Raw genomic sequence first — 26,319 nt, forward strand, 5'->3', positions numbered from 1 at the left:
TATTCTGGGCCTCCCTGTACTCCATATTAGACCTCTGATTAACCCTTCGCGCTCCTAAAACAGTCGCACCGGGACATATACCGGCAGATTTGCAAAATAGTACAGTAGCCTGGGTAATACTATCATCTTAGTTAGGGTGACACAACTTATCTAATTAAGGGGCAGAATCTTCCAAAATTGTACTTGTGCCCATATGGAGGAGATGGCAAGCACTAAGTTGCCCTCCAGTATATCCGTAGGGGATATATAAATGTATATGCCCAGATACCTAAACATTGTCGGGTACCAGGCAAGCTCCGTATTATTTATCCTTATATCAGTCTCCTCCACATTTTCGCAAAAGAATAAGCGTCCGATTTGGCAAAATTTACCTTAAGGCCTGAGATTTCCCCAAACCTACGGAATATGTCGGATATAGCTAGCGGTATATCATGTAAGTCTCTTGTGTACAGCAACAGGTCATCAGCATATAGGGATACCGTGTGGAGGCCGTCTTCCAGGGGTATGCCCCAGTCTGCTCCACTTTCTCGCAGCTGAGTCACCAAGGGCTTCATGGCAAGGGAGAAAAGCAATGGGGACAAAGGGCATCCCTGTCTAGTTCCACGCCTGTCTCAGATTGTGCTGGCATCCATGCACTATGTTGCAAGGGTGCCTGCACGGCAGGGTTGATTGGTTATGTGCAGGAAGGGACACCTTCCTTGCACATAAACAATCTTTACAGGCAATTTGATGTTTCTATGTGAGCTGTAGAATGCAGCACACATGGAAAGAGCAAAATACTAGGAGAAATAAAACATTTCTCCTCGTATCGCCTGTTGAAGACCAGGTACTTCCGGGTCCTACTTTTGGCACTGCCCCATACTTTGTATGGGGCAGCGCCAAAAAGCAATGGCTGTTGCAGTGGAACACTCACAGCAACACCCATTGCCCACCCCTTTGCTACAGCAAACTGCTGCAGAAAGGGGCATATTTAGAAGGTGCTGTTAAGCCACGATAAGTGGCCTAAACCCCACCTTGTAAATATTGGGTTGAGAGCAATGCCACCGGACCGTCAGTAAAAAAGTGATGCGTTAGGGGCTTGTAAATATGCCCCTGAGAATTTTTTTCAGAAAAAACGTCCCTAAAAAATTCCCTGCATGCCAGGAAAATTGTTCCTTATGTACCCTAAATAATCTGGAACTGTGACCCAGCAGTCCTGTGGCAGATGGACAATAGGGTAAAGGATTTCACGGAGCTGAGGCTACACCAGTTCCCCAACCCCCTAAACAAGGATGGGTAATTGTGATGCTGGCAGACAGGATATCTTCCATCTTCTAAATTACCACTAAAATTGCAAACCCCAGAAGCATGCTCCACAAAACTTCGGACACTGAGCTTGCAGCATTCACTTCACTCATGTATCTGTGAAGAATTAACTAAACTCCATCTGAAAAATGTTTGAAATATTTTCCATGAGCCTTAGATAGAAAACAGTCATCCAGTCACATTATAGAAGGTTTTATGGTTTGAGGTTTTCATGAGACATTATCTAACTCTTTGGAAAAAGCTCACAATAAGTCTTTATTTATTCAAATCTACCTACTGAAGAGAGTTCATCTTGTCATGATGCCAGAGGAAAACATACAGGGCCCGATTCTCAAAGGGCATCCGCACTCAAGGCAGGGGCCCGCACTCCTGCCGGAACCTCCGAACTGCAGTTTCTCATTGCAGAGGGTCCCTACACGAGTGAGGGTCCCTGTCATGACTATGGGGCCTCCTCCATGAGTGTGGAGGCCCTTTGTGAGTCGGGCCCACAGTATGTATTGATCTTGTAAAACTAAACCATACAAATTCCTTTTGTGAGGCCTACAAATGAAAGTAACTCCATAACCTGCTGCATCCTGTGTTTGGTGATGAAAAAGCAACAGCAGTTTATGGTTCAGTGCTTCCATTAGAAGCCATTATAGAGATTCATACATCAGAATCCTGGTTATTCCCTGCTCTGGTATCAGAGAAGCAAAAACATAGGCTCTGAAGGCACAAGTAAGGTGAAGGAACATGGAGGGTGCTCTTCCTCCTCTGACCATTGCTGTCTCTGCATATCTGCTGCTAGCAGCAGGGAATTGCAGTTCACACAAGCAGTGGCTCTCACTGAGCAGCTATCAGGTCAGCATCAGTTCCATGCACTTGAAAGCAGAGAGCATGGCACAAAATCAGAGGGAAGGCTTGAAAGGTGATGTGACAGGGTGGGGGAACTTGCATTATCAATCAATCAATCATAACACTTGTATAGCGCGCTACTCACCCGGAAGGGTCTCAAGGCTCATTAGGCTAGTGGAGGGCTCTATTGGAGGTGGATTAGGAGAGTGACAAAAAGGCAGTTAGATTTTTGTTTGTATTTGGCCCAAAAAGGGAGGTGGGATGGCAAGAAGAAAGGTATTTTTTTAATTGGGTGGGCTACAGAACAGCAGTGCAGAGACAATTGGGGGAAGGTGCAAGGAGCCTGTTTATGTTTCTTAAATTGGGTGGGGCTGGGGGAAGAGAGAGTTTACAAGAGGATGGTAGTGCTTGTCAGGACAGCAGCCATGTTTAATTTTTAAGGTACAGTGAAGAGTGAGGCCTTACGGAGACACACTCCTGCAGGCTGGTTCTCAGAAAACCAAGAATGGATTTCGGTAGAACAAAGTATTGGGTTCAAAGGTAAGGATATCAAGGTCTCCCCCTGAGGGTGAGAGAACTCAATTACTGAATGGACAACGTCATGGAATAAACATTAGACATAAGGGTAATAATGTTCAAACCTTACCGAGTGCAAGCAGAGGGAACCTTGTAAGCAGCTCCCAGCATACCATGCACCTCGTACAGGAGACAAAGATGGAAACCAATGCTGGACTCTGAGAGAAAAGGCCTAGACAAGGATACAACCTGACACGAGGGTAACATGCAAGATTCATCCTCAAAGGTAAAGGGAACCAGAGGACCAAGAGGAAATGAATAAGGTAGAAAATAAAAAAATAATGCTACTGGTTGAACAAGGTAAGTGCAAACTTTAGCCATCAGTAAAGAGTCACAAATACTGCTGTTGCCATACAAGGGCATATTGGGTTGCCCCTATTGACTTGTAGTGTGCCTGATTTAGCTGGTCCTCTATTGGGTGGGTCTGTGCATGTGTGTCTGGGAAATGCAGCCTTTTTGTATGAATGCATACTTTCTACTGTCCTGTGTGCCATATCTTCCAAGTTCCCAGTCTCTTGTCCCCAAATGTGCCTTTGGGCCTGACAGACGCTCCCCTATAACCTTATCCTTGCACAGCTGTTCAAATGAGCAGGTGATGAGTATTTGAGAGATATAAAACATTAAATTGTAGATAAATCGTTGGAAATAATGTGGAGTTTTCCACCACGTTGTTCCAAATGACATTATAGACAATTTGAGTTTAACTCTAGTTGTATCTGTTTCACTTGGAACGTCTTAGTGGAAAATGATCCTGGTACTAAGAGCCATCAGTCTATAATTCTATAGATCTTGTTTTCCAGGTCTCTCTGTTTTGTTAATCTGTGATCCCTCTACCAATTTGGCTAAAACACTACTATCGTCTACCAGTCAAAATCACTTGTTGGTCATGCCATTTTTACAGATCCCTTCCTGGACAAAATAACTGTCCAATCATATTAAAAGTCGGTTTTCAATCAAGGTCTTTTCCTTTAAACCAAATACAGTCTTACTCATCAACAAGAGGAGGGTTTCCCAATAATACGTATTTATTACTTTGCTATGTGCATATGGAGATTGTTTGCTGTGCATTTATTGGAGAGAGAACATTCTTTTATCTCACATTGCTGCACAGAATACACTTTAATACTCAAGTTCATAACCAAATGCAAAGACAAGAGAGAAGAAAATCTGTCACCAAGCTTTTTGACATTTGTCACAAGAGATGTTGACATAAATGAATTGTTACCTGAAAGCTGACTCGCCATACGGCGGAGGGTAACGAGAGATGTTTTGACTGGACGTGATCCTCTCTCATGGACTGGTACCCCATCCACAGTGTGCTTTGGTTCAGATTCCCGCAATCGACCAAGTGGGTTTTTTATGGAGAAATTTGGGGCATAGCGCTCCAAAGGGTCATCCAGTGAGCTCACCTTGCCCTCTTCCCACAGCCGATACAACATGATAGTGGGGAAGATCTTGGAGAGACTAGCAATCCTGTTCAAAATGATAAGAATGCAGTGTCAAACAGTCCAACAAGATTTGTGCTTTAGTGTAAACCTTTCTTACTCAAGTTGAAGTGGATGAAAAAGACAGGTAGCAAACAATGTATAATAGCTGGACAAATGGTTATGGTGTATGTGAGAAGTTGGCCTGGTATATGATGTGCACTTATTAAAGTGGACATCAGTCCGAATGACCCTTTTGATGTATGAGGTCAAGGATAACCTTTAAAGGCTATCCTAGTGGTAGCTGTGGAGAGCAGCCTTCAGGCTTAATCTTGAAGTATTGTAAAGCAGCTTGTTTTACCAGAATATAATCTCCTGAATTAACTAAATGAATGAGAACCACACAGTGGTTATATAAACATATGTATTTATTAATATAACACTCTCTACTATCCTCTACACGAGGATAGAACACAAAGCACACAATACAAGATCAATAGAACAGTTGTAACTAGCACAATACACAGTGGGCTCCAGGGGGAGAGAACACCATATACTAAAATAGTGGTATAACAATCCCGACTTGGGTCAAGACAAGGTCTGGAGCATGTAGAATCGCTGGAACCCCAAGGAACCACCCAAGGTGAGTAGTTAGGGACCCCACAGTGGAGGGATGCAGTGTACTAACACAATCGCGGGCTCCATACAATTCTATGGGGAAGTCGTGGTTGCAATTTTATAGTTTAAGGACCCTTCTAGGAGGACTTTGAGCAAACCCTTTGGAACCTAAGAGGTTGGAGTTCCACCCCACCTGTGGATACTGTAGTACCCGAGTTACCTATCCCAGAGGAGCCGGGTGCATTGGTCTGGAGTGGTGTCAGAAACTGTTGTTCTCAATGGAGGGCTGTGAAGAAGTACTGCTGCTGTGAAACTGAGAAGGGTCCAGTGGAATCCAAGCCTGGATTCTGGAAGGAAGGAACCTGAAAGCAGTGGGGACCGAGTCTGGGTCACTTCAGAGTGACCAGGGGCTCGGTAGACGAGTGGCCACCGATGTCGGTTGCTTCAGGTGCGAAGAAGGGATGCTTGACTCTGCAGCCACGAGGACCAGGAGCCGTTGACGACAACCAGAAGCCAGGTGCGAGCTGTCCCATAAATGATGTCGAGTGCTGAGGGGTCGTTGTCCGGTTTGAGCACCAACAAGCCTTGGCAAAAGCAACCCATTCAGGAAGGTCAAGCTGGTTACCAAGCTGGTTACGGTGTGAACCAGCAAGGTCCAGGGGACTCACTAAGCAATGGGGAGTCAGGGCATGTCTGGAGCAACCAGGGAATCCCAACAGAAATCAAGATGACCCTCACGAGGACCCACGGGCCGAATGACCAGGGGTGGCAAGGGGATCTCGAGCAAGATTGCAATGTACCAGCTCACCGAGCACTCGATGTGAGGAGGCCGGAATTCTTTGGTGGAAAGACGGCTCAGTGTCAGAACTACATGGAATCCAATGCACATGCTCATGAATTGCAAACAAGCATAGGCAACTGCAAATGGACACAGTGCACAGGGGTGTTGGCTTTTGCAGTCCCCACAAGAGATACTGGCCTCAAACTTGCTGAGAGGGCAGATCAACCTAAGGGACTTTTGTCGTCCACCTCCTGTGTTGCTGAAATCTTCGGAATCCACAGGAGCTCGGAGCAGCAGACCAGTCAGTTGCATTGAGGTGCCTGCAAATGCAGGGGAGTGACTCCTTCACCCCAAGGGAGATTCTTCGGTTGGCCTTAGTGCACCACAGGTCCTACATGGAGCCTTTATGGAGCATGGGCACAGCCAAAGCTTAGGACAGAGAGGAGGACAATGTCGAGCCCAGTCAAAGTCCATCGAAGTCAATAGTGTCCAGATGGTCAAAGGTCAGTGGTTTCTTCTTGTAGAATCTTGTCCATGTAAAATCTATAGTCTTACAGCCAGGTAAACCCTTTTGTACCCACTGGAGAGGGTTGGAGAGATTCAGGGGACTCTCCTAGGGGAGGGGCAGGAGAGAGGGGTGGTTGGTTACTCCCATGTCCTTTGTCCAGTTTTGCGCCAAAGCAGGAGCCAATGTCTCCCAGAACTGGTTTGAGCTGGACTATGCACAGGGCCACCAAATGTGCCCCAGGTGCAGACTTTCAGGCACTCTCAGAGTGCACCCCCCAGCCCCAATACACTAAATACTGTCTAGGAGGTGGTCACACCTCCCTGTGACAGGATGCCTATTGTGCTGCCTTCCTCTGCTCGAGCATGGCTAATCAGCAGCAGGGCAAAAATGTGTCTCTGGTCGGCAGCATCCCTTTTGTGCTGTCCGGGCCGAGAAGGCTGGCACCGGATAGACCAGTGACCCCCACAAAGCTAGCTTCTGAAGGGTGGAATCATACCTCCCACACTGGTTACCAGAGTGGAGGTATGATTTCAAGGTGCTTGATAATGAACACGATATGATTCTATGCAATCGTTTTCGAGATAGCATTCACAGCGAGGTTATAATGCACCTCTACCTATATGTCCGGCTGAGTCACAGACAACCCGGGAAAATGGTCTCCGAAGGCTGCAGAGGGGCTCTGCTCATGCAGGGGTACCCTCTCACATAAAGCCCAGCACCCTGCCTTCAGGATTGATAAGGCCTGTTATTGGGGTGACTTATAAGTTTTAAGTGTAGTGACCAATAGATAAAGTGAACCTATATGTACAGTAAGTGGTGCAAGCACCATCTTACACAAGTTGCAGTAGCAGACCTGTAGTTCCATTTTGCATGTTCTCTTATGGGTGGCATAATACATGCTTCAGCCCATGGGAGGCCTCTAGGGTACCTATGTCCTGGGTACATGGGTAACATATATGTTATGTTATGTTATGTTATGTTATATAGACTTATAACGCAAACAGCTACTCCGAGGAGTGTCCCGGCGCGAGCCTGAAAAGGATCAGAGTCTGAGTCAGAGGACAACTCTAGAAGAGGAAGGATTTCAGCTTTTTCCTAAAGATAATAGAGTCTTTAATACCCTGTAAGGCTACTGGCAATACATTCCATGCCAGTGCAGCAATCCGGGTAAAAGAGCTCCCACCCAGCCTCTGACGACTGAACTACGGGGTCTGTGCCAGAAGTTGGGAGGAGGAACGCAGCTGTCGCTCTGGAGAATAGAAAGCAATCCTCTTCTGCAAATAAATGGGTCCCAGACCAAGGAGGGCTATACGGACAATAAATACAATTTTAAATTTTATCCGCACCTCTATCGGGAGCCAATGCAGAGATCGAAGGTTTTCAAAATGCTAAAGCAAGTGCCGGCCAACTTCTTAACCTGCGATGAGAAATAAAGTTCTCATTGGACCAGACCCCCAGATTCTTGACAGAGTCTCCCTTAGAGTTGGGTAGGGGAAAGCCTGGGGGCCATAGCTTCTCTCTGAAGTTGAGAGGGAATGTGCAGTACAAAAGGATCTTCGATTTCTCCTCATTGCACTTAAGCTGTGCCTGAGCGAGCCAGTGAAAGACCAAAGATAGGCAGTGTTGAGCAGGGGCAACCGCATCCTCGCTTTTTCCCCAAGAGAACAGCAGCTGGGTGTCATCAGCATAGGCCATCACCTTAGCCCCTAGAGCCACATCGAGATAAACCAGCGGGGTGACATAGATGTTAAAGAGCAGAGGGCTAAGGGATGACCCCTGAGGAACACCCGTAGCCACTGGTTGGGGTCAGAGGCGCATGGTGGAAGCCAGATCTGCTGCGAACGACCCTCCAAGTAATACCTGATCCAGCCCCAGGCAGACCCGGATACGCCGATCTCCGAGAGGCGATCCAGGAGCAGGGCAGGAGGCACTGTATCGAAGGCCGCCGAGAGGTCCAGCATCACCAAAGCTGCCTTCTGGCCAGCTTCCAGGCACTCATGAATAGCCTCAGACACCTCCAATAATGCTGACTCTGTGCTATATGCCACCTGGAAACCTGAATTGGCAGGATGTGGCGGGCCATAGGTTTCAACGTACTCAGTGAGTTGTTAGGGATTTATAAGTATACCCCAGTATCCAATTTGGAGTGTACTAACATACATGCATGACAATTTAAAGGAGAAAGCAGATAGACTGGGGTCCTTATTAGCAGGATCCCAGTCAGACTAGTCAAAAACAGTGCAACATCAAGAAAAAAGTATGGGTAACCATAAGAAGCAGACCCTACTTTCCTACAGTGTATAATCGCCACACACTGTCATTCCAAACTATTTCATAGTGCTCACTCTTCGGGTCAACCGTTTCAGAAAAAGTTGGAATTTATAGAATGCAAAGCAACAAAGGTAGAGGAGCACAGTTACTATACTTGATCATTTTATTTATCAAAAGCCTTTTTATCTTATGAGGCAAAATGCATATTCAGGGAGACAAAGTGGAAGTTTCTTTTTTACAAAAGACAACACAGCAACTTCAACCTGGACGTCCCTTCTCTTGTCAAGTTAGGTATTATGCATGCGTCGCTAGGGGAGACCTCAAAAGAAGACTAGTGCTAGTCATTGCTATGCAACAAAAATGAACACACTAATTGAAGTCTTTGTATTTAAAGTGACAAGTTATACTAATTTGTTAAAAAGCCTATAAGGATGACACTGGCCAGAGAAAATGGGAAGAGGAGGTTAAGGGGTCTATGCATTATACCTATGATTTCACAACACCCAAACCTAAATTTTGACAAACCGATGATTTATTTTGAATGTTTTAGATTGTCCTAAAAAAAAAATTGTTTGACCGTGGATTGCTTGACTATTCAGGGTTTTTTGAAATTTTACGGCCTCTAATCTTGAAGAGCTGTGTTTTACTTTCATTATCTGGCCTCTCAAATAGCAGCAAAGACTTCCTCAGTTAATCTTGTGTTTTAAGGTCTTGGTATGGTTATGCAGTTAATGAATTCATGCAGCGTCCCTTCATAAACTGTTTTGAGGTGTGTATAAAATCCTTGTAAATTTCAGCAATCACTGTAACATTTAAGGATGAAGGGGCTTATTTACAAGCCCATTGGGCTGCCGGTGCATCACATTTTTAGACGCATCATGCCTACGCATATTTGCAAGGCCACATAAAGCCACCCTGTGTGGCTTTTCATGGCCTTGTAAATATGGCCCCCTTTCACACATTACTCTGCTTGAAAGGGGCTTTCATGGGTGTTGCTGTGGGTGTTCCCACAGAACATACATGAAACCTGAAGCATTCCCAGATTTCCAAATGTTTTGTACACCTGGGAATACATCAGCTTCATACGCCTCCCCGGGGAGGTGCAACAAAGAGAAATACTTTTTTTCCCCTCGATTTTCCTTTTTCTACGTTGCTGCATTCTGCAGTACACATAGAAAGAGGAAAACACCTCTGTTGATTTTTTTTGTGCAGGAAGGTGTCCCTACAATACAGGCACCCTTGCACCATGGCGCAAGGGTACCTGTGTTGGCACATGGCAGCACATTGTACAGCAGCACACGGGAAAAGGACAGGAATGCACCGTATTTTGTAATAAGGCACACTTCTGCAGTTTTCTTTTGGGGCACGGCAGCACAGCAGGAAGGCCTGCTGTGCTGCCGTGCCTCAAATTATTGTAGCTGAGGCCAGAAGTTTTCTCTTCATATATGTGCAATTTCAGTACTGTCTATTAATATACTATCCTCCATATTAGACTGTATTTGAATCACAGATAACTGTTTCCAATTCAGGTATACATTTCCAACTAATTTTGGGCATCCCTCAGCCTTTCATCAAGGGTTAATGATATTTTAAGCAATGTTCATTTCATGACTGAAACAAAACAAACCATCAAAAAATCATGACCGAGACCCAGAGACTTGGCTAGAAAAACTTCAAAAAGCATCTCAATTATAAATCCCTATCTATGTGTGAAAAATCCTTAATGCAAAAACCTTGCTGCGTTGTTCATTGCTGCGATGTTCTTACCTCATGCTCCACATGATTTAGGTCACCATGACCATCACCTGATTCTTTATCCCTTAATTACTCTGGAGTCTGCGATGGCATGTCTTTCCCAGCGTCTTCTCCTTACCACAGTTCGGTAGCTGAACAGAGTGACTTTGTAGTTCATAAACAGCAAGCCAATTTCATTTATTCCCTTAATCCTCTGAGGTAAAGGCTGGTATGTTTTCTTATCCAATATGGTGCCTTTGCAATAAAGTATTTTTATGGGTGGTGCTCTACTGCTTCTAATACTTGGAATTTAGGTTGATTGATATTAAGTCTTACCTCCTTGTAGACGCTGCCTGTATCTCACCAAGACACTGGTCCCCTACGCGCCAGCCATACCACCAGCGGGCTCCCCCAGTGGGCCTGGGGTGCTCACGCCTCTTGAGCTCACGGATTGGCATGAAGCTTGCATAGAGACACTAGGGGACCTATAGGGAGATGGCAGGCTCCTACCGTACGAATCTCTGGTTGGCGAGACGGGGCTCCCGACGGGACAGTTCCTAAGGCCCCGCTCACTCATCGCGGCGCTGTCCTCTAGATGGGGAGAAATGCAAGAGGAACCAAGCCAACACCTCACCATCCAATACCTTCATGTGATGGGACGTGGTAGGCACCTGATCCGATGGTTTGCAGCATTACTTCGTACACACACAGCGATAGCTTTAACCCCGCTGCGCCGTAAGTGGGAAGCAGACCTGGATCAACCATTGGAGGACAGGGAATGGGAAAGGATATTGAAAAGCCCAACGCGAATCCCCAGAAACATGAGATTCCGGCAAATACAGCTATTCATAATCCATAGGGCATACCTCACACCCGAAAAAATAAACAGGTACTTTCAAAGCACAGATGCGCAATGCCCCAGGTGCACGGAGGTGGAGGTTGGAATAGTACACATGCTAGGGGGCTGTCACAAACTACACTCCTACTGGCAAGCTGTAGGTGCAACGCTACACACTTGTACAGGTCGAGACATACCCTTTGAATGGTCCGTTTATTTATTACACCATTTTCGCAGATCCCCGACCACAAAAGCATCCTCTCGCTTCCTAGACCTGGGTTTGGTGGTAGCCAAGCAGCTCTTAACCAAGAAATGGAATGCCAGTGACCCATCACACACATGGGCATGGAGGCACTCACTCTTAGCATGGGCCAAGGCAGAAGGGATTGCCATCCTACGGGAGGAAACGGGACATCCGAAGAAACCCATGGCACAGCAATGGGAGGGAATGGTTCAAGCCCTGATACACATCGAAGGAGATGGCCCGGAGGGACACAGGGGATGGGGAGACGCCCCGGTGGCGGGGGGGAACAACCTGATAGCGGGCAATCGCAATGACGGGCAGGTGTGCGAGTACCACCTGGCATCCGAGATGTGCTGCGACACTGAAGGTGGATGGGGAGGGGAAGTTCCTGGGGGGTATGGGGGGTATGGGGAGTGCGAGTGGGGGTGGAGAGGCAGGGAGCAAATCACACATCTGAACACCAATATATGCTGCTGTTGCTACTTTTTAAACTTTTGTTGGTTGTTTTCTGTTTTTCATAACATCTGTGCATTTGCCCGAGCTATACGATCTGCAAGACTTTACACAAAGTGAAACAGGAACTGTATCCAGCACATGACGATGGTTATCCTTGCGGAATATACACAACTATCGAGACTCAATTAGTAGCTGTGTCTACAATAACATCAAACATATGTTTGTCATGAACCGCTGATCAACCGTAACGTTTATTTCATGTAGATGGATGGTTTACTACATGGTCAACTTTATGTGATACATGTTACTTTTCATGTTGATGTAATCTTTAAAACTGAATAAAAACAGATTTAAAAAAGAAAAATTAAAAAAATTAAGTCTTACCTCCTTGTAGTAGACAGGTACAACTGGTTTATGAGTTCATGTTTGGTGTAAATCGGCAATGCTCCCACCCCACCAAACGTGGAGTCCCCCACTTTAATTAAAGTGAGGGAATTGCTAAGTTTTTAGATCCAGGGCCTCAGCTGGCTCCACTGATATAAAACCTTGTCAGGGGCGGCCTTAGGCATGTGCAAGCTGTGCACCTGCACAGGGCCGCCAAACCCCAGGGGCCGCCACGCCAATATGAGGATGGATACATATGTGCGTGGCGGCCCTTGGCAGGGATTTGGCGGCCTCCGGCTCTGTTCCACTTCCAAACACCCTAACCTCCCCTCTTCACTGGCCTCCGCACCTGTGTTCCTCCTGGTTCCTGATTGGCTTCTTTTTTTCCCTACCCACTGCTGGCCCGCTGGTACAGGCGTATATAAGCCGGAGACACCGCCATTCTTTCTCTGTGGGGGGGCTGTGGGTCCAGGCCCCTGTCATGGCTCTGGCACTGCAGCCGTCTGTGCCAGTCCCTCACGTTGTGTGTCACAATACCCTCCTCCTCCTAAATTTTATAGTTCTGAGACGAATTCGGAAGGGTAGGAGCAGACGCAGGTACTGGTCATCTAGCGCCTTTTCTGGACGTTTTATTAAAACAACTTCCTGAGCTCTAGGGGGCTCCGCCCCACCCAGACCCACTATTCTTGGGCCCCTACCTACACTCCCTGCCCAGGGCGGCCATAAGCCTATAGCCACCCCTGACCTTGTCGTGATAGACCGTCTACCATAGGGCCATCAGGTCACAGTGACTGTGGCCCTGACCTACGAAGCCGAGAAAATACACAATGCCACTGCCAAAGCAGGAATAACATTTCCAGCAGGGCAGAATTAGTCTTTGGAAGTTTTTTCCGGGAACCAAATGCTTTGCCGATTTGGCACATCAGACATGGCACCCACTCGACAAACAATCAGTGCCTTCAGCGGAACCACATGGAAGGCGGTCCTCCATCAGGGGTGCGGAGACCACCGCCAACATTCAGTAAACAGGCCAACAGTAGGCTCTGAATGAGTCCCCCCCACAGTGTTTTCACTAACTTTGGAGCTCAACTACATTTAAACAAACTGTTAATTTTACTTCGACTTTACCCTTGTAAATAAGTCTGCCAGGACATTTTAATTCGTAGACTCAAATACTCCTGTCGAGGCAGCATAGCTCTTTAACTTGATCTTCCTTTTCTTTCACTACATTGGTGTTTTTGCCCTGAAAACCTCAGTCTTGGTGATGTTCCTGCCTGACTATTTCCATGTCAATAGCCATCAGTTTCTGAATTTGAGAAGATTCTTGGACCTTCATTATTAGTGGCATGATAAAATCCCAGGATTACTGTTACTGTGGATTCCAGTAATTGAGGGACGAGCAGAATGAAGGGGATTGCACATTTCTGGTGAATAACGTGGGAATCTTTGCTTTCATGCTGATTCCCAGATGTCCCCCAGTTTGTCACTCAGAGATTTAAATGTGAAAAACCAAAGCTTGTAATTTTAATCAGCCCAATAACTGTCGTTATTGGGCCCATCGAAATTTTAGGGCCACTACTAATGAGTACCTTAATCGCTAATGAACAATGCTCTGCGTTTAATCTGGAACAGTGAAAAACATAAGAATTGTTGACTAAAGAAAATCCCAGGGGCCTCATTTATGAGAAATGATGCATCGCTGCGTGAAAGCAGCGATGCGTCACTTCTCAGTGCGCACTCTTTGCGACATACCTGAGGCGTCATATTTAATGTATGACGCATCATGTCACAAGGAGTTACAGATACGTCAGTATTTCTGACATATCTGTAAGCGCAAAAGTGACGCATTGCTGGAGTGTGTCACAAAAGTGACGCAACTCCAGCAATGCGTCCTTTCACATGGGGCAAGCCCAATGTGAAAGGGCTTGCGACAGTCTTACGCCTGCTGTGAGGCAGGCGCAAGATTTTGACGCAACAGCATCCTCGAAGTGACGCCGTGAAATCTCATAGATTGCGGCTGCGACGATAAGTCTCTGCAGGACACATTGCATTTTGTAATGTTCCGTTCTCATTTTAGCTGGCCAGGGAAGAGATTTTTAATTACCCTGCTGAAACCCCTGAATTTTAACCAAATTAGGCCAGCATTGCTGTATCTTCAGATGCTTCCTAATGACTGTCTTACTTTTACTGTTTTATCATTTCTGCGTGCTGCTATGGTGTTTAGGAGACGAGACCTGGTTAATAGATGAAATGTCTGAGGGGGGCGTGTTTTATCATTTTAGTGAGCCACATGGCGCCAGGGAGATGGAGATCTGTATAATAGATGTAGTGTTTGAAGAGGGCATATTTCATTCTTTAATGACTAATATCATTTTTATGTTATTTATCAGCAATGGATTTGATAATGATGCTGTGTATATTCTTTTATGGTGATTTTATTTACTGATTAAAGATTTATGATTATAAAACATGATACTAAAGGTACATAGGGATCTATAAATGCACCTTTCACTACTGCAGTATTTGGCTCAGATCCCACCAACGAAACTCTGGGTAAATACATCGATCACTTTCTACAGGAAAAGATAAAACATTGATAGATATCAGATGCAATTGACTCACTACTGAAATTGGTGGCTATTGATAAGGAAGAGGAAGAAAAACACTATTGCGCATTGAGGATGTGACCAGTGATTAATTTAGTAAGTGCCGATGCTGCAAAGCCCACAGGTGACACTATCAAAGACCAGGGGCCCAATGTCAAAGCTGCATAGCCTTGAATCTACCTCATGTCTCCTTCATCCATCATCAACCACTCTCTGCCCTTCATCTTACTCCTGCAGGTTCTTTTCGATCCCTGCTTTCTACCTTTGCCACTATGTTTTCGTCTTTCTCTTTCTCTCTCTCATTCCCCCTTTTGTGTTTTTCTCTCTTCTGCTTTGGATCAAATTCTATTGAGGAAAACTAGCTGCCAGTCCCCTCAAATGAGTATTGGAGGGCCCTACATGCAACCACCCGCTCAAATTAAGCACTGGATGTAAGTGTGTTACACTCAGAAGCCAACATAGAGGCAACATTTTCTCAGTGTCCTCAATGAATCCACCCATATATTTTTAACTCCCCCCGCTTACATTCCATTACACTCTAATATCACCTGCATTTGATGAAGTCATTTAAACTCTGGGAGAAAAGGCAAATGGTATGGGTTTTTTGCCGTCATAAGTGCATTGGCCACGATTTTGCACTCAAAAAGTAAGGGTTTCATTTCTAACTAAACTTTGCTAACTCACTCTATTAAGAAACGAAGGTCATTTAAAAATGTAAACATACCTGTACACGGTGTATTCATTGGGTGGAAGTGACAGAGGGTCTGAGCCATTTTTCTTTCCAAAGTTTCCAGTCCATAGCACTGTGTCATTGTAGATGACTATGGCTGAGATAGATGGTAGACCCGGTGTACTAATCTTGTGCCGTAGAATTATATCTACCTACAGTACGAAAGAAAATCGTGCTTTGGTAACAAGTTTCACATTTCAACCATTCTTTAACACTTAGGTACAAGACACTTGAGAGAGGGCAGTTGAGCTGCCACCATTTTTGGAAGATGTAACTCTGTAAATTGTCGGGGTGAATTGCTCCCCCATAAGAATCTCAACAGGTCGTATATATGTGTATCTACTTGAGGAATGAATGGTGAATCTGCTAGTTTCATAATGGATTCCTTGCTGACACTCTCTGCTAAATTATACATTATTGACCTGATGTTGAGTTCGGTGGTAATCGAAACGCCTCAAGTCTGTGGAAGACACATGGGGCATAAATACAAGGAAACTGTCGGAGCGTGGTGGTAAGCCAAAATTGCTAACGCCGTGCTGTGACAGTTTCAAAACGCAGGGATGTGCCATATTTACAAACATGTGATGCACCCCTGCATTTTCCCTAGTGCTGGGACTAAATGTAGCTGCCTAGCGCCAACTCAGGCACCCTTACACCATAGAGCAAGGGTGCCTGCGTTGTAGGGAATGAATGTTCATGTGCAGGAAGGTGTCTCTTCCTGCACTTAAACAATCAATAATGGCGATTTGTAACTTCTATGTGTGCTTCAGAATGCAGCACATATAGAAGCTGCAAAAAGTAATTTTTTAATGATTGTTTATGTGCAGGGTGGGACACCTTCCTTCACATAAAGAATCACTAATGGCGATTTGCTCTTTCAAAATGTGCTGAAGAATGCAGCACACATAGACACAGCAAAAACGAGGAGAAATTATTAATTTCAGCTTGTTGTGCCTGTATAAGACCAGGTTTTCCCTGGTCTTATTTTTGGCGCTTCCCCATACTTCTGCCACCCTTGTAAATAGGGGCAGCATTAAAAGCAATGGGTGTTGCGGTGAAACGCCCACAGCAACACCCATTGCCTGCCCTTTGCCGCTGCAAACTGCTGCGGAAAGGGGCATATTTCCAAGGTGGCGTTAAGACACATTAAGTGGCTTAATGCCAGCTTGTAAATATGGATCAGGGTATTGCTTCACATGAATGTCATTAAAAGTGGCGTTCCTGTGGCGCAATGCCCTCGTAAATATGCCCCTGAATTTTCTCCACAATATTATGTATAAGGTGCAGGAAATGCCACCATTGGTTCTCATCCAGATTCAGCCCTTCCCCCACAAATCAAAGGATTTTCCACTACTGCCCAACAAAGTAAGTTTGAAACTCAACTTGCAGGTGCTAGAATTCTGATAATTTAAACATATTGGAAACAACCATTGCATCAGTACAAGATAGAGGATCAGTCTTTTAAGCCACTGATATATGGTATATTAGTGTGCCTATTCTGAAAAACAGTTGAAAATGATCCACTAGACAAATAAAAGAATTACGCAAACACGTGAAATTATTGTGTGGAAACACTGCGAGAAAACATGAAAGACATAGAAACCAAATCCCAATATACCAGCTTTACTTGGTTTGCAATATCATACAGCATTACAAATATATTTTTTGAAACAGTGCTTGTCACAGCATTTATCCACTGATTCATAGTTCCCCAAATTTGGAGAGGGAAACCGGAATTGTCCTAATCTCCACACCAATTTGCAAGACTCCAGCTCTGGCAAACTTAAAATGAGGCACTAAGGGCCCGATTTCTCAAACTTTGGGGCAGCTCAAAGCAGCAAGACAACTTGCTGTGCTGCACTGTGTCAAATGGAAAAAGCAGGAAGGCACCATATCTATCAAGATATCGTGCATTCATGATCTCTCCTTGCGCTTGTGCACTCCATGAGGCCTAACGCCAAAGCAGGCACCCTTGTGTCATGAGGCAAGGGAGCCTGTGTTGCTGACAGGATTGTTTTTGTGCATAAAGGGGAAACTTCCTGCACAAAAACAATCCTTAGAGGCCTCGTTGCCTCTTTCTAAGTGTGCTGCAGAATGCAGCACACTAAGAAAAAGGAAAGTTCGAGGAGAAATAAAGATTATTTCTCCTCGTTCCACCTGAATCGGGAAGGCATAGTCTTTTGACCCGTTTACAGGTCTTGGTAAATCTGGGAATGCGCCAAAATACTTCAGTGGATGCATGGGGACCCCCATGCAACACCCATGGAACACCTTCCCAGGGCAGAGTAATGAAAGGCAGTGAGTTGCGCTCCCTTGCGTTACTTTACATTTACCAAGCAGTGCAAGGCCACATAAGGTGGCCTTGCTTTGCTTTGTAAGTCTGACTTAAGGATCGCATTGCCCTTGAGGCACCATGAGAGTCACAAAGGCAATTCAATCCAATCATAAATCTGGTTCTTAAGTCTTCAGCACACGGCTGAAAGTCGAAGCCTTAAGAGGTACTTGACAATTCAGTGAGCACACAGTTGCATCTAATTTCTGTGATTCCAGGCCAAAACACAATAATTATCAAAATGGTTGGTAGAATGTTCCTGAGATCAAGAGGTCCCTGAGAAGTGGTTTGACAGCTCCCACCTAACACCAGAAAGGTATATATACCATAAACATAATTCGGTGAAAATTAAAAGCTGCTCGGTTAGTGAGTATTGAATAACAATATTATCTATTCGACGAAAACGAAAATTTACTCCCCACAATTCCGCAGAAGACAACTCCAACCCAAAAAAAAAAGAACTTTGCACTGTGACATTTGTGTGTAGTTAGGTTTGTGAGACCTTAACAGAGAAGACATACACAAAGAGCTCCACAAACAATAGAAAGCCAGTTGATCCCTGATTGATGTTAGGGCGGCCATATTTAGTGAAGCATAGCAAATCTACTGAGAGTGATGAGTGGCTAAAGCCTGATTTATTACAGACTTTAATTTTTCTAGCAAAAATATTTGACATATATTTCAAAATTATGTATTTATGGATTCCTGGCCTTTAAGGTTTTACATTTATTTATAATTGATAAAAGAGGCATTTGACATAAATATGACATTACCGCTCAAAAATTGATAAAGCTGATATGAAATGTTTTGTGGTTCAGAATAATAAATAGAAACAGCACTATGTTTGCATTTTCCAAATCAACTAGCAATAGTAGGATGGCAAAATAAATATTCCATCCAGCACAACAAAATCATTATTGAATTATTCAGACATTATCCATTGCTAGAAAAATCTGATTCTACAAATTAAACATTAAGAAGGAACAATTTGAAAGTGGAAAATGATAAATGTTGTTTTGGAAACACCATGAAAGTAGAAACAATAATCTATGTTCCACAACTAATCAATGAAATCCGCTTCTGTCTGTGTCTTTTGTTTTTCTTATTTATTGTGTGGTATTGAAACATGATTTAAAATGAAAATACATGATTTGAAAAATAATCGTCTCTCCACGATGTATCAAAAACCCACATTTGCACCAAGCAAGACAGAGTGCCACTGTTCATTATGATGTCATTTGTGATGTCATCTTTGAATTCACGAGCACTGCCTTAGCTGGAATTATGGTTAAATAGTAAACCTAACTGTTAACTCTCAGTGTTTTTTAGATTTTTGATCACAGCAATAACTTCCCTTTATTTAATTGAAATGTTTAATGTAATTGTAATGATTGTGTAATAATGCTAAATTACTGATCTGGTGATATCAGTGAACCTGGGTTTTGTTTTCACATATCCCTTGGGGATGATTTGTCCGTCATATAAATAATAAATAAATACATTTGGTTACATCATTTTCCACAGTGCTGAAGGGGTGTACCCTTTGACCAAGACCAGCAAGAGCTAAGCACCCAGTGAACCTTTTGGTCAGAAGATGTTCCCTTTCACCCTATGAGCATCGTTGGCCAACAGTGGATACAGGTTGTGTTCTTCGGTTATATCTGTCTGATCACCTTGCTCAGAGAGAATACTGTGAATGGATGTGAGCCCCTCCATGTCGTAACCCCTCTCACCAATCACAACCCCCTCCCTCAGCGTCTGAGCCTAAAAGACATGTTTTCTGCCCGTGCCCAGCTAGCTCTGGATGTAGGATTGGGCATTTGGTCACTCCATATGGCCCCACACCCAGTCTCCTGCCTCCAATGCTCGATGGGCAGTGGCAGATGGTCCATCATGGCAGAGGAGCATTGTCCGACTGCTCAGAGCCAGCAGGTGAAAATAAAATGATAATAAAACAAATTTATAATCATTTCATATTTCAGGGACTTACTGAGCATTGTATGTGCAGGGCGGTGCTGGGACAGGCCAAAGCAAGGAGGAGAGTGGTGGGCACGGTAATGCACATGTCTGTTTCGCCAGCCATCTTAGGACAGCCAACCCAGTGGAGAAAAGTCACAGGCTCCCTTTGCCTGAGCGAGCGCCAAACCACCCCATCCAGGCCAATCCATGCACTTCTCTCATGCCTGGTAATAGCATGAGAGCAGCATCTGGGTTGGGAGGGGAGTCTATGCTGAGTGGCCCATGAAGCAAAGGAGCACTGAGGCAGTCAGTAGATAAGTCTTCTTTCTATTTATTATTATCCTCACCCCCGCTGCCTCACCACATTATATTGGCAGCAGCCACCACTGCTGAGGGGCACTGACCTCAGTTGCACATTGTGAAAAATCATTGTAATACTTTGTTGGAAGAGCTAATGCAATATTTATAAAGCTAAATGGCAATTTTATATAAAAGCAAGACAGCCTGAGAGAAATTAGGAGAGCAAGAGGAACTCTATATGAAAAGCTGAAATTCATCCAGCAACATGAAAGAAAATATATGTTTTTCACAAAACTATTGGATTAAAAAAATAACCATAAAGTCCACATTCCACTAAGATCAGGGCTGAGACTAGTTTCAGTTTGGGGGACCCATGAAATCCCAGGGAGAGACTCAGACATTTGAGTGGTCCTGAGAATTTCTGAGATTCGAGGTCTGTGCATTGGCGCACAGGCCTCAAATCTCTAGAGATACTCACAGAATATTCTAGAAAGGATTCAAAGGTGCCTAGAGAATTTTTAGTAGCAACTCACAAAAAAGCGATTAGCCAAGAATTCATCCACACTGGGGACATTAAATATAGCCATGGCACAGGGGATCAATTTTGGTCACACACAAAAATAAAAACAGGGTCAAGAGTTGTGCTTAGTGGCACAAGATTGTTTTACTCTGCTATCTACCTAACATGTTCCTTCCTTTCCTTACTCCTAGTGCTTCCAAATGTAGAGCAATGTCACAATGAAAAATATTTCTTTAAATTCAAAATATGGTATTAAAGCATTACATAATACGTATGTACTGTTTGTATCAATTATTTTAAATGCTTACCTATTTATGTTTTTATCTCTTTTAAATAATTTCATTTAAGCTCGAAGCATCAGTTTCTACACTGTGTATTTGGATCGCTATTGACTTGCCTGCCCTCCGCTGTAACAAGGGCGCCAAGCTGCTTTGTAAACCCCTTCTGAGGCTGTCTTCTACAGGGGCTGGGACTGCGAGACCCAGGTTGCAGCGCAGGATCATCAGAGCGCACCTGGAGTCTCTTCCCGCCCCTGCTCCGCACCGATTGGCTGGCTGACTGGGACTGGCCTGCGATTGGCTGCCTGCCTCCCTAACTGCTCGCGGCCCCCGCTCCGCGGGGGCCGCTCGAAGCATCAGTTTCTACACTGTGTATTTGGATCGCTATTGACTTGCCTGCCCTCCGCAGTAACAAGGGCGCCAAGCTGCTTTGTAAACCCCTTCTGAGGCTGTCTTCTACAGGGGCTGGGACTGCGAGACCCAGGTTGCAGCGCAGGATCATCAGAGCGCACCTGGAGTCTCTTCCCGCCCCTGCTCCGCACCGATTGGCTGGCTGACTGGGACTGGCCTGCGATTGGCTGCCTGCCTCCCTAACTGCTCGCGGCCCCCGCTCCGCGGGTGCCGCTCAAAGCATCAGTTTCTACACTGTGTATTTGGATCGCTATTGACTTGCCTGCCCTCCGCTGTAACAAGGGCGCCAAGCTGCTTTGTAAACCCCTTCTGAGGCTGTCTTCTACAGGGGCTGGGACTGCGAGACCCAGGTTGCAGCGCAGGATCATCAGAGCGCACCTGGAGTCTCTTCCCGCCCCTTGCTCCTCCTATAAATTACACTCCCCCGACGCTTAGCGGGACGCGTGCGGGATGCCGGGCTAAGCCCGGGCAAAGGGCGGGCCGTCTGTGTCCGTCCGGGGACGCCTGAGGACGGGACGGGCCCCCCCCCTTTCATTTCGACCATCTCTAGAGAGATCACCTTACTCGGTAAGACACTAGGGGAAGCCCAATTAACCTGCAGTTAACATCAGAGCTTACATCGGTGTACTCGTGAGATAACTTTTAAATAACAATAACTTAAAGCATATAGGTTAATAAATGGGCTTCAAAAAACTACGTACCCGTACGATTATTATGAAAAGAATGGGGACAGAGAACGCTGTTCGGAAATCTACCGACAAAGCCATTAAACCTGGTCGGATAACTTTAACGCCGGCAATCAGTACATACTTCACTACACTTACAGCTAAAGACACTCAAGAATTGAATACATCTGCCAAAGAAACCTCTCTTAACGTCTCCGTAATCATAAGGGAATCGGAAAGCACTCCAATGATACCTAACTCACAATCTAAATTGGGTCTTCTGGCCACCGATTTAAGTAGCAAATTACTTTGTACTCCAGTAGATCTACAAAACCCTCAACAGGAACGGTCAACTCTAAAAACCTCTACTCCTATCAAAAATGGAGGGAGCTCAACGTTATTTGGCAACTCAAATGTCAACAAATCAATTCTAGGACCACAAAACTCGGATTACGGAACAAGCCAGAATAATAAGGATAAAACATCTCCTCCAATCACCTTACTTGATCTCTCATCTGATCCTTTCAACTTTAAAACAAATAATAACATCATCAACACAACTTCACCCATATCAAAAGCCTTGTTCTCGCTGCAAGAGATTTTGGAATCTGTCCTCTCTTTTCTGGGAAACGTTCTAGAAAACTCCGATCAAACCCTGGACGTTCAAATAGGGATACTAAAACATCTAGTTGATAAGAAAAAGAAAAAAGATCTCTTCTTAGCAGAGGAAAATAATTTACCAACGAAAATAAAACCTGAGCAATATGACATATCGAAAGAACATAATAAAGAACAGAAGAAAAGAACACGCGATTTTGGTACCCAAACCTTTAAGACTCAAATACAACAAAAGCAAAAGACGGAACATTCAAATGATTCAACAATATACTCCCTAAAAAAACTTTTCAAAGAAAAACATCAGCAAAAAATTAATCATTTCCCAATATTCACAAAAAGAAGCGAAACAACCACACCTGTAAATAATTCCGTATCAGATACCCAGGAAATACACACCTCTAAAATATCAATCCAAGATAATGGAGAATTTATCGATAACAAGAATCAGGAAAATAACATAGAAGGAAGGAAAAGAAGGAGGAAAAAACCAATAAGAAGGATACAAAAAAAGAAAGCTCACAAACGAAAATTTCGAAAATCAGTTATAATACAAAACCTTGAAGAGGAACAAGCCGAAAAAATAATAGCATCTGAATGCATTGCAAAATTAGCAACTAGAAAAAACCTTGAAGAAAAGTCGCCACAATTAGACCCAAGAGCGCAAGAATATGTCCCTTTCAGACTTCTAGAGGAACCAAATCAAACTAACAACAACAAAATCACGGAAGACATAAACAGGATCAAACAAAGAGAGAAAGAGTCTTCTCCCAAAATTCTACAATTCGAGGAACTTTTTCCTAGTGACTCAGCTCCACTCAACAGAAGAAGGATAATACATCTATTACGCCATATTAAGCCTCTACAATCACTGAGCAGTAACGAACTTGATTTAGTAACCTTTCCCATCAAAGACAATACTAAATTAGTAAGGGTAACATTTTGGTCTTCTGTTCTTCCAGAAATCATTCTGAATGACAAGGAGATACTATACAAACAAGGCTATGATGTAGTGGAAAGAAAGGAACCAATGGTCAGTAAAGCTCCAACCGGGTATAACGCTCAAATAAGTGCACTCTCTAATTCATACAGGAAACAATTTCAAAGAAACTATGAGGTGATAGAAGACCAAGAAATCATATTCACTCTGTAGGGCAAGAAAAACTAAAAATTCTGGTGAACAAAGGTCAACAGGCCGTTTGGTACCAAGCTCCTAAAAAACCTGAGAACGACAATAGTACAAAATCTTGGGCTTGGGTTTCAGAGACTCTGAATAGCAACAAAATCAAGAGAACTCAACAACAATCTGTTTAGCACCGGCATAAAAATAACCTCCTGGAATATCGCAGGTGGAATTAAGAACAAACTGTCCACGGCTACCAGAAATCTACCGGATATCTTGATCTTACAAGAAACGTGGGCAACCGAACCTTTCATTGTTCAAAACTACTATGTTTACGAAATTCCAGCAATAAACACTCATCGAGGTCATGCTAAAGGCGGTTTAGCCATTCTACTAAGTGAAGAATATCTGTGGGCCCAGGAACTATTAGATACTAACCTAGAAAACCTACAGTGCATCAAAATCTCCGCTAAAACAAACAGTACGGCCCACCCTAAAACAATTCTCCTCTTCAACGTATATGCTCCTCCGGGTAAAAAGCACGATATAACATTCTTAAAAATCATGGAAAGGATCGAGACTATAACAGAAAACCATCTTCATTCATCCTTTTTAATTGTCGGCGACTTCAATAGTAAAATTTCTAACTTAGAAATTAATAAGTGGGCAAAACAACACTCAGAAGAAGGTATGGACATCATATCCCCGCAATTCCCGGAGGGCATACTGACTGATAAAAGAGGGAAACTGTTATTATCAACATTGACAAATCTCAATGGAGTAATAGTGAACGGTAACATGGAAGGGGACATTCCAGCAAATTATACCAGGCGGGGTAATGGGACTCCATCTATTATAGACTACATAATTAGTAGTAAGGATTTGCTGGATACAGTCTCACATCTGCTTAACCAGTTCTGTCAAGAAAGTGACCATGCCCTAATGCATTGACAACAGATTGGTTACCTAAATCTTCTGCAGCCTGTCACATTATATATCAAAAAAGCAATATAGTGGTCAACAGCGAAAAGAGACGCATATTCTGGAACTCTTATACCATCGACAAAATCATTTCTTTGATTGATCATTCTCAGTTCTTAACGAAAATATTCTCAGAAAATCCTATTGAAAATTTTGAATCCATTATAAAAGAGTTCAGAATTCTCATCCTAAATATGACAGCAAAGGACGCAGCAGGCACCAATAAGAAGAAAGACAAAAATAAGCGCACCTTTAAGAACTCTGAAGTAAAGAAAAAATTAAACAAATACATACGCGCCCAATATATGAACCCCACTCCAGAAATAAAAAAAGAAATAAATAAAACGAAAAATCAACTAAGACGCGAGAATCAAAGACATAAAAAAACTTTACAAGATCGTAATTGGGTTGACATCCAGATAGCGGCAAATAAGAACGACCAGCGCAAATATTGGTATCTAATAGGAAAACTTACTGGATCCAAAAAGAAATTACAATCAATACCGGTCCCTCCGAACGCCTGGGAAACTTTTCTGACAGACCTTTACAGATCAAACTCAAGAGTCCCATCGGAAAGCAGTGGGGTTTACAACAAAGGAAAAGACAAACATCCATTAAATAAAATTACTGCAACATCTGTTGAACTAAACATACGTAATGCAAGATCAACAAGTGCTTCTGGCCCTGATCAGATTCCGATCAAAGCATTACAAATTGCCCCAAAGGAATGGAGTCAGTTGCTATATCCCCTTTTTAATTATATTTTAGATACTGGTCAAGTTCCAAAATCATGGCAGGGAAGCATAATCATCCCGATTCACAAAAAGGGAAGCAAAACCCAGGCAAGCAATTACCGCCAATTAGCACTTATAGATGCAGTGGGCAAAGTATTTGCAGCAGAAATTTTACATCGTCTAAAAGAATGGGCCTTCACGACAGGTCAGATACCGATGTTTCAAGCAGGCTTCAGACCCAAACATTTGGTAACTGACAATATCGCAGTTATCCAAGTCATCCTCGACAAATACGTAACACAAAAAAAACAGGTTGTTTACGCTGCTTTCATAGATTATTCTACAGCATTTGACCGGGTAGACCGACCAACACTGTGGAAAAAATTGAGGAAGCTTGGTATACATGAACAATTACTACAGTCTATAGTAAGCTTACATACCAACACCTGGTGTCAAGTCCAAATGGGGGGAGAAAAAGGTTACACGAAAAGAATCAAAACTGAAAACGGACTAAAGCAAGGGTGCCTTCTAGCCCCAATCCTATTCTCCCTCTACTTAAGCGACTTGTGTCACTACCTGCAATCGGGCTCCAACCTACCTCCAAAAATTGCTGATCACAAAATAATTGCTCTGCTATATGCTGACAACATAGTGTTGTTGGATCTTACCCCTTTCGGACTACAAACGTCACTTGATATTCTGTACAACTACTCCAAAGAAAACTATTTAGTCCCAAACATTAAGAAAACAAAAGTGCTAGCCTTCTCGGGGAGGAAACAAAGCGCCAAATATACCTGGAGATTAGGAGGAGAAACGATAGAAGAAGTTAAGGACTATCCCTACCTCGGCAGGATCCTTTCAAAAAACTTAACTAACACCACTCAATTGAACAATTTGCTAAGGAAATCAGATATACATGCCGCGGCCCTCCAGAGACTCTATAGCGCAACAGGGAATAGACATTTCTCCTCATTGATAAACATCTACAGAGTAAAAATACCTCCTGTACTTTCTTACGCGACGGAGTACATTCCCATAAAACAATGGGCTTTCATGGATCGTAAAGAGGGAAAGATTTTAAGAAAAATTATG

The 26,319-nt window shown here is 43.8% G+C and overlaps 1 protein-coding gene across 1 annotated transcript in view; it reads right to left on the reverse strand.

Annotated features, from left to right (window-relative positions):
- LACTBL1 (lactamase beta like 1) overlaps positions 1 to 26,319 on the reverse strand; it is a 458,138-nt gene that overhangs the window by 71,944 nt on the left and 359,875 nt on the right. Inside the window, exons 4-5 of the mRNA XM_086920206.1 lie at positions 15,304 to 15,461; positions 3,941 to 4,188 (exon numbers count right to left, since the gene is read on the reverse strand). Coding sequence (XP_086776332.1) covers positions 3,941 to 4,188; positions 15,304 to 15,461 — 406 coding nt within the window. The remainder of the gene's footprint in view (positions 1 to 3,940; positions 4,189 to 15,303; positions 15,462 to 26,319) is intronic.

The sequence above is a fragment of the Lissotriton vulgaris genome, chromosome 5 (assembly GCF_964263255.1).
Source record: "Lissotriton vulgaris chromosome 5, aLisVul1.2, whole genome shotgun sequence".
Taxonomy (NCBI): Eukaryota; Metazoa; Chordata; class Amphibia; order Caudata; family Salamandridae; genus Lissotriton; species Lissotriton vulgaris.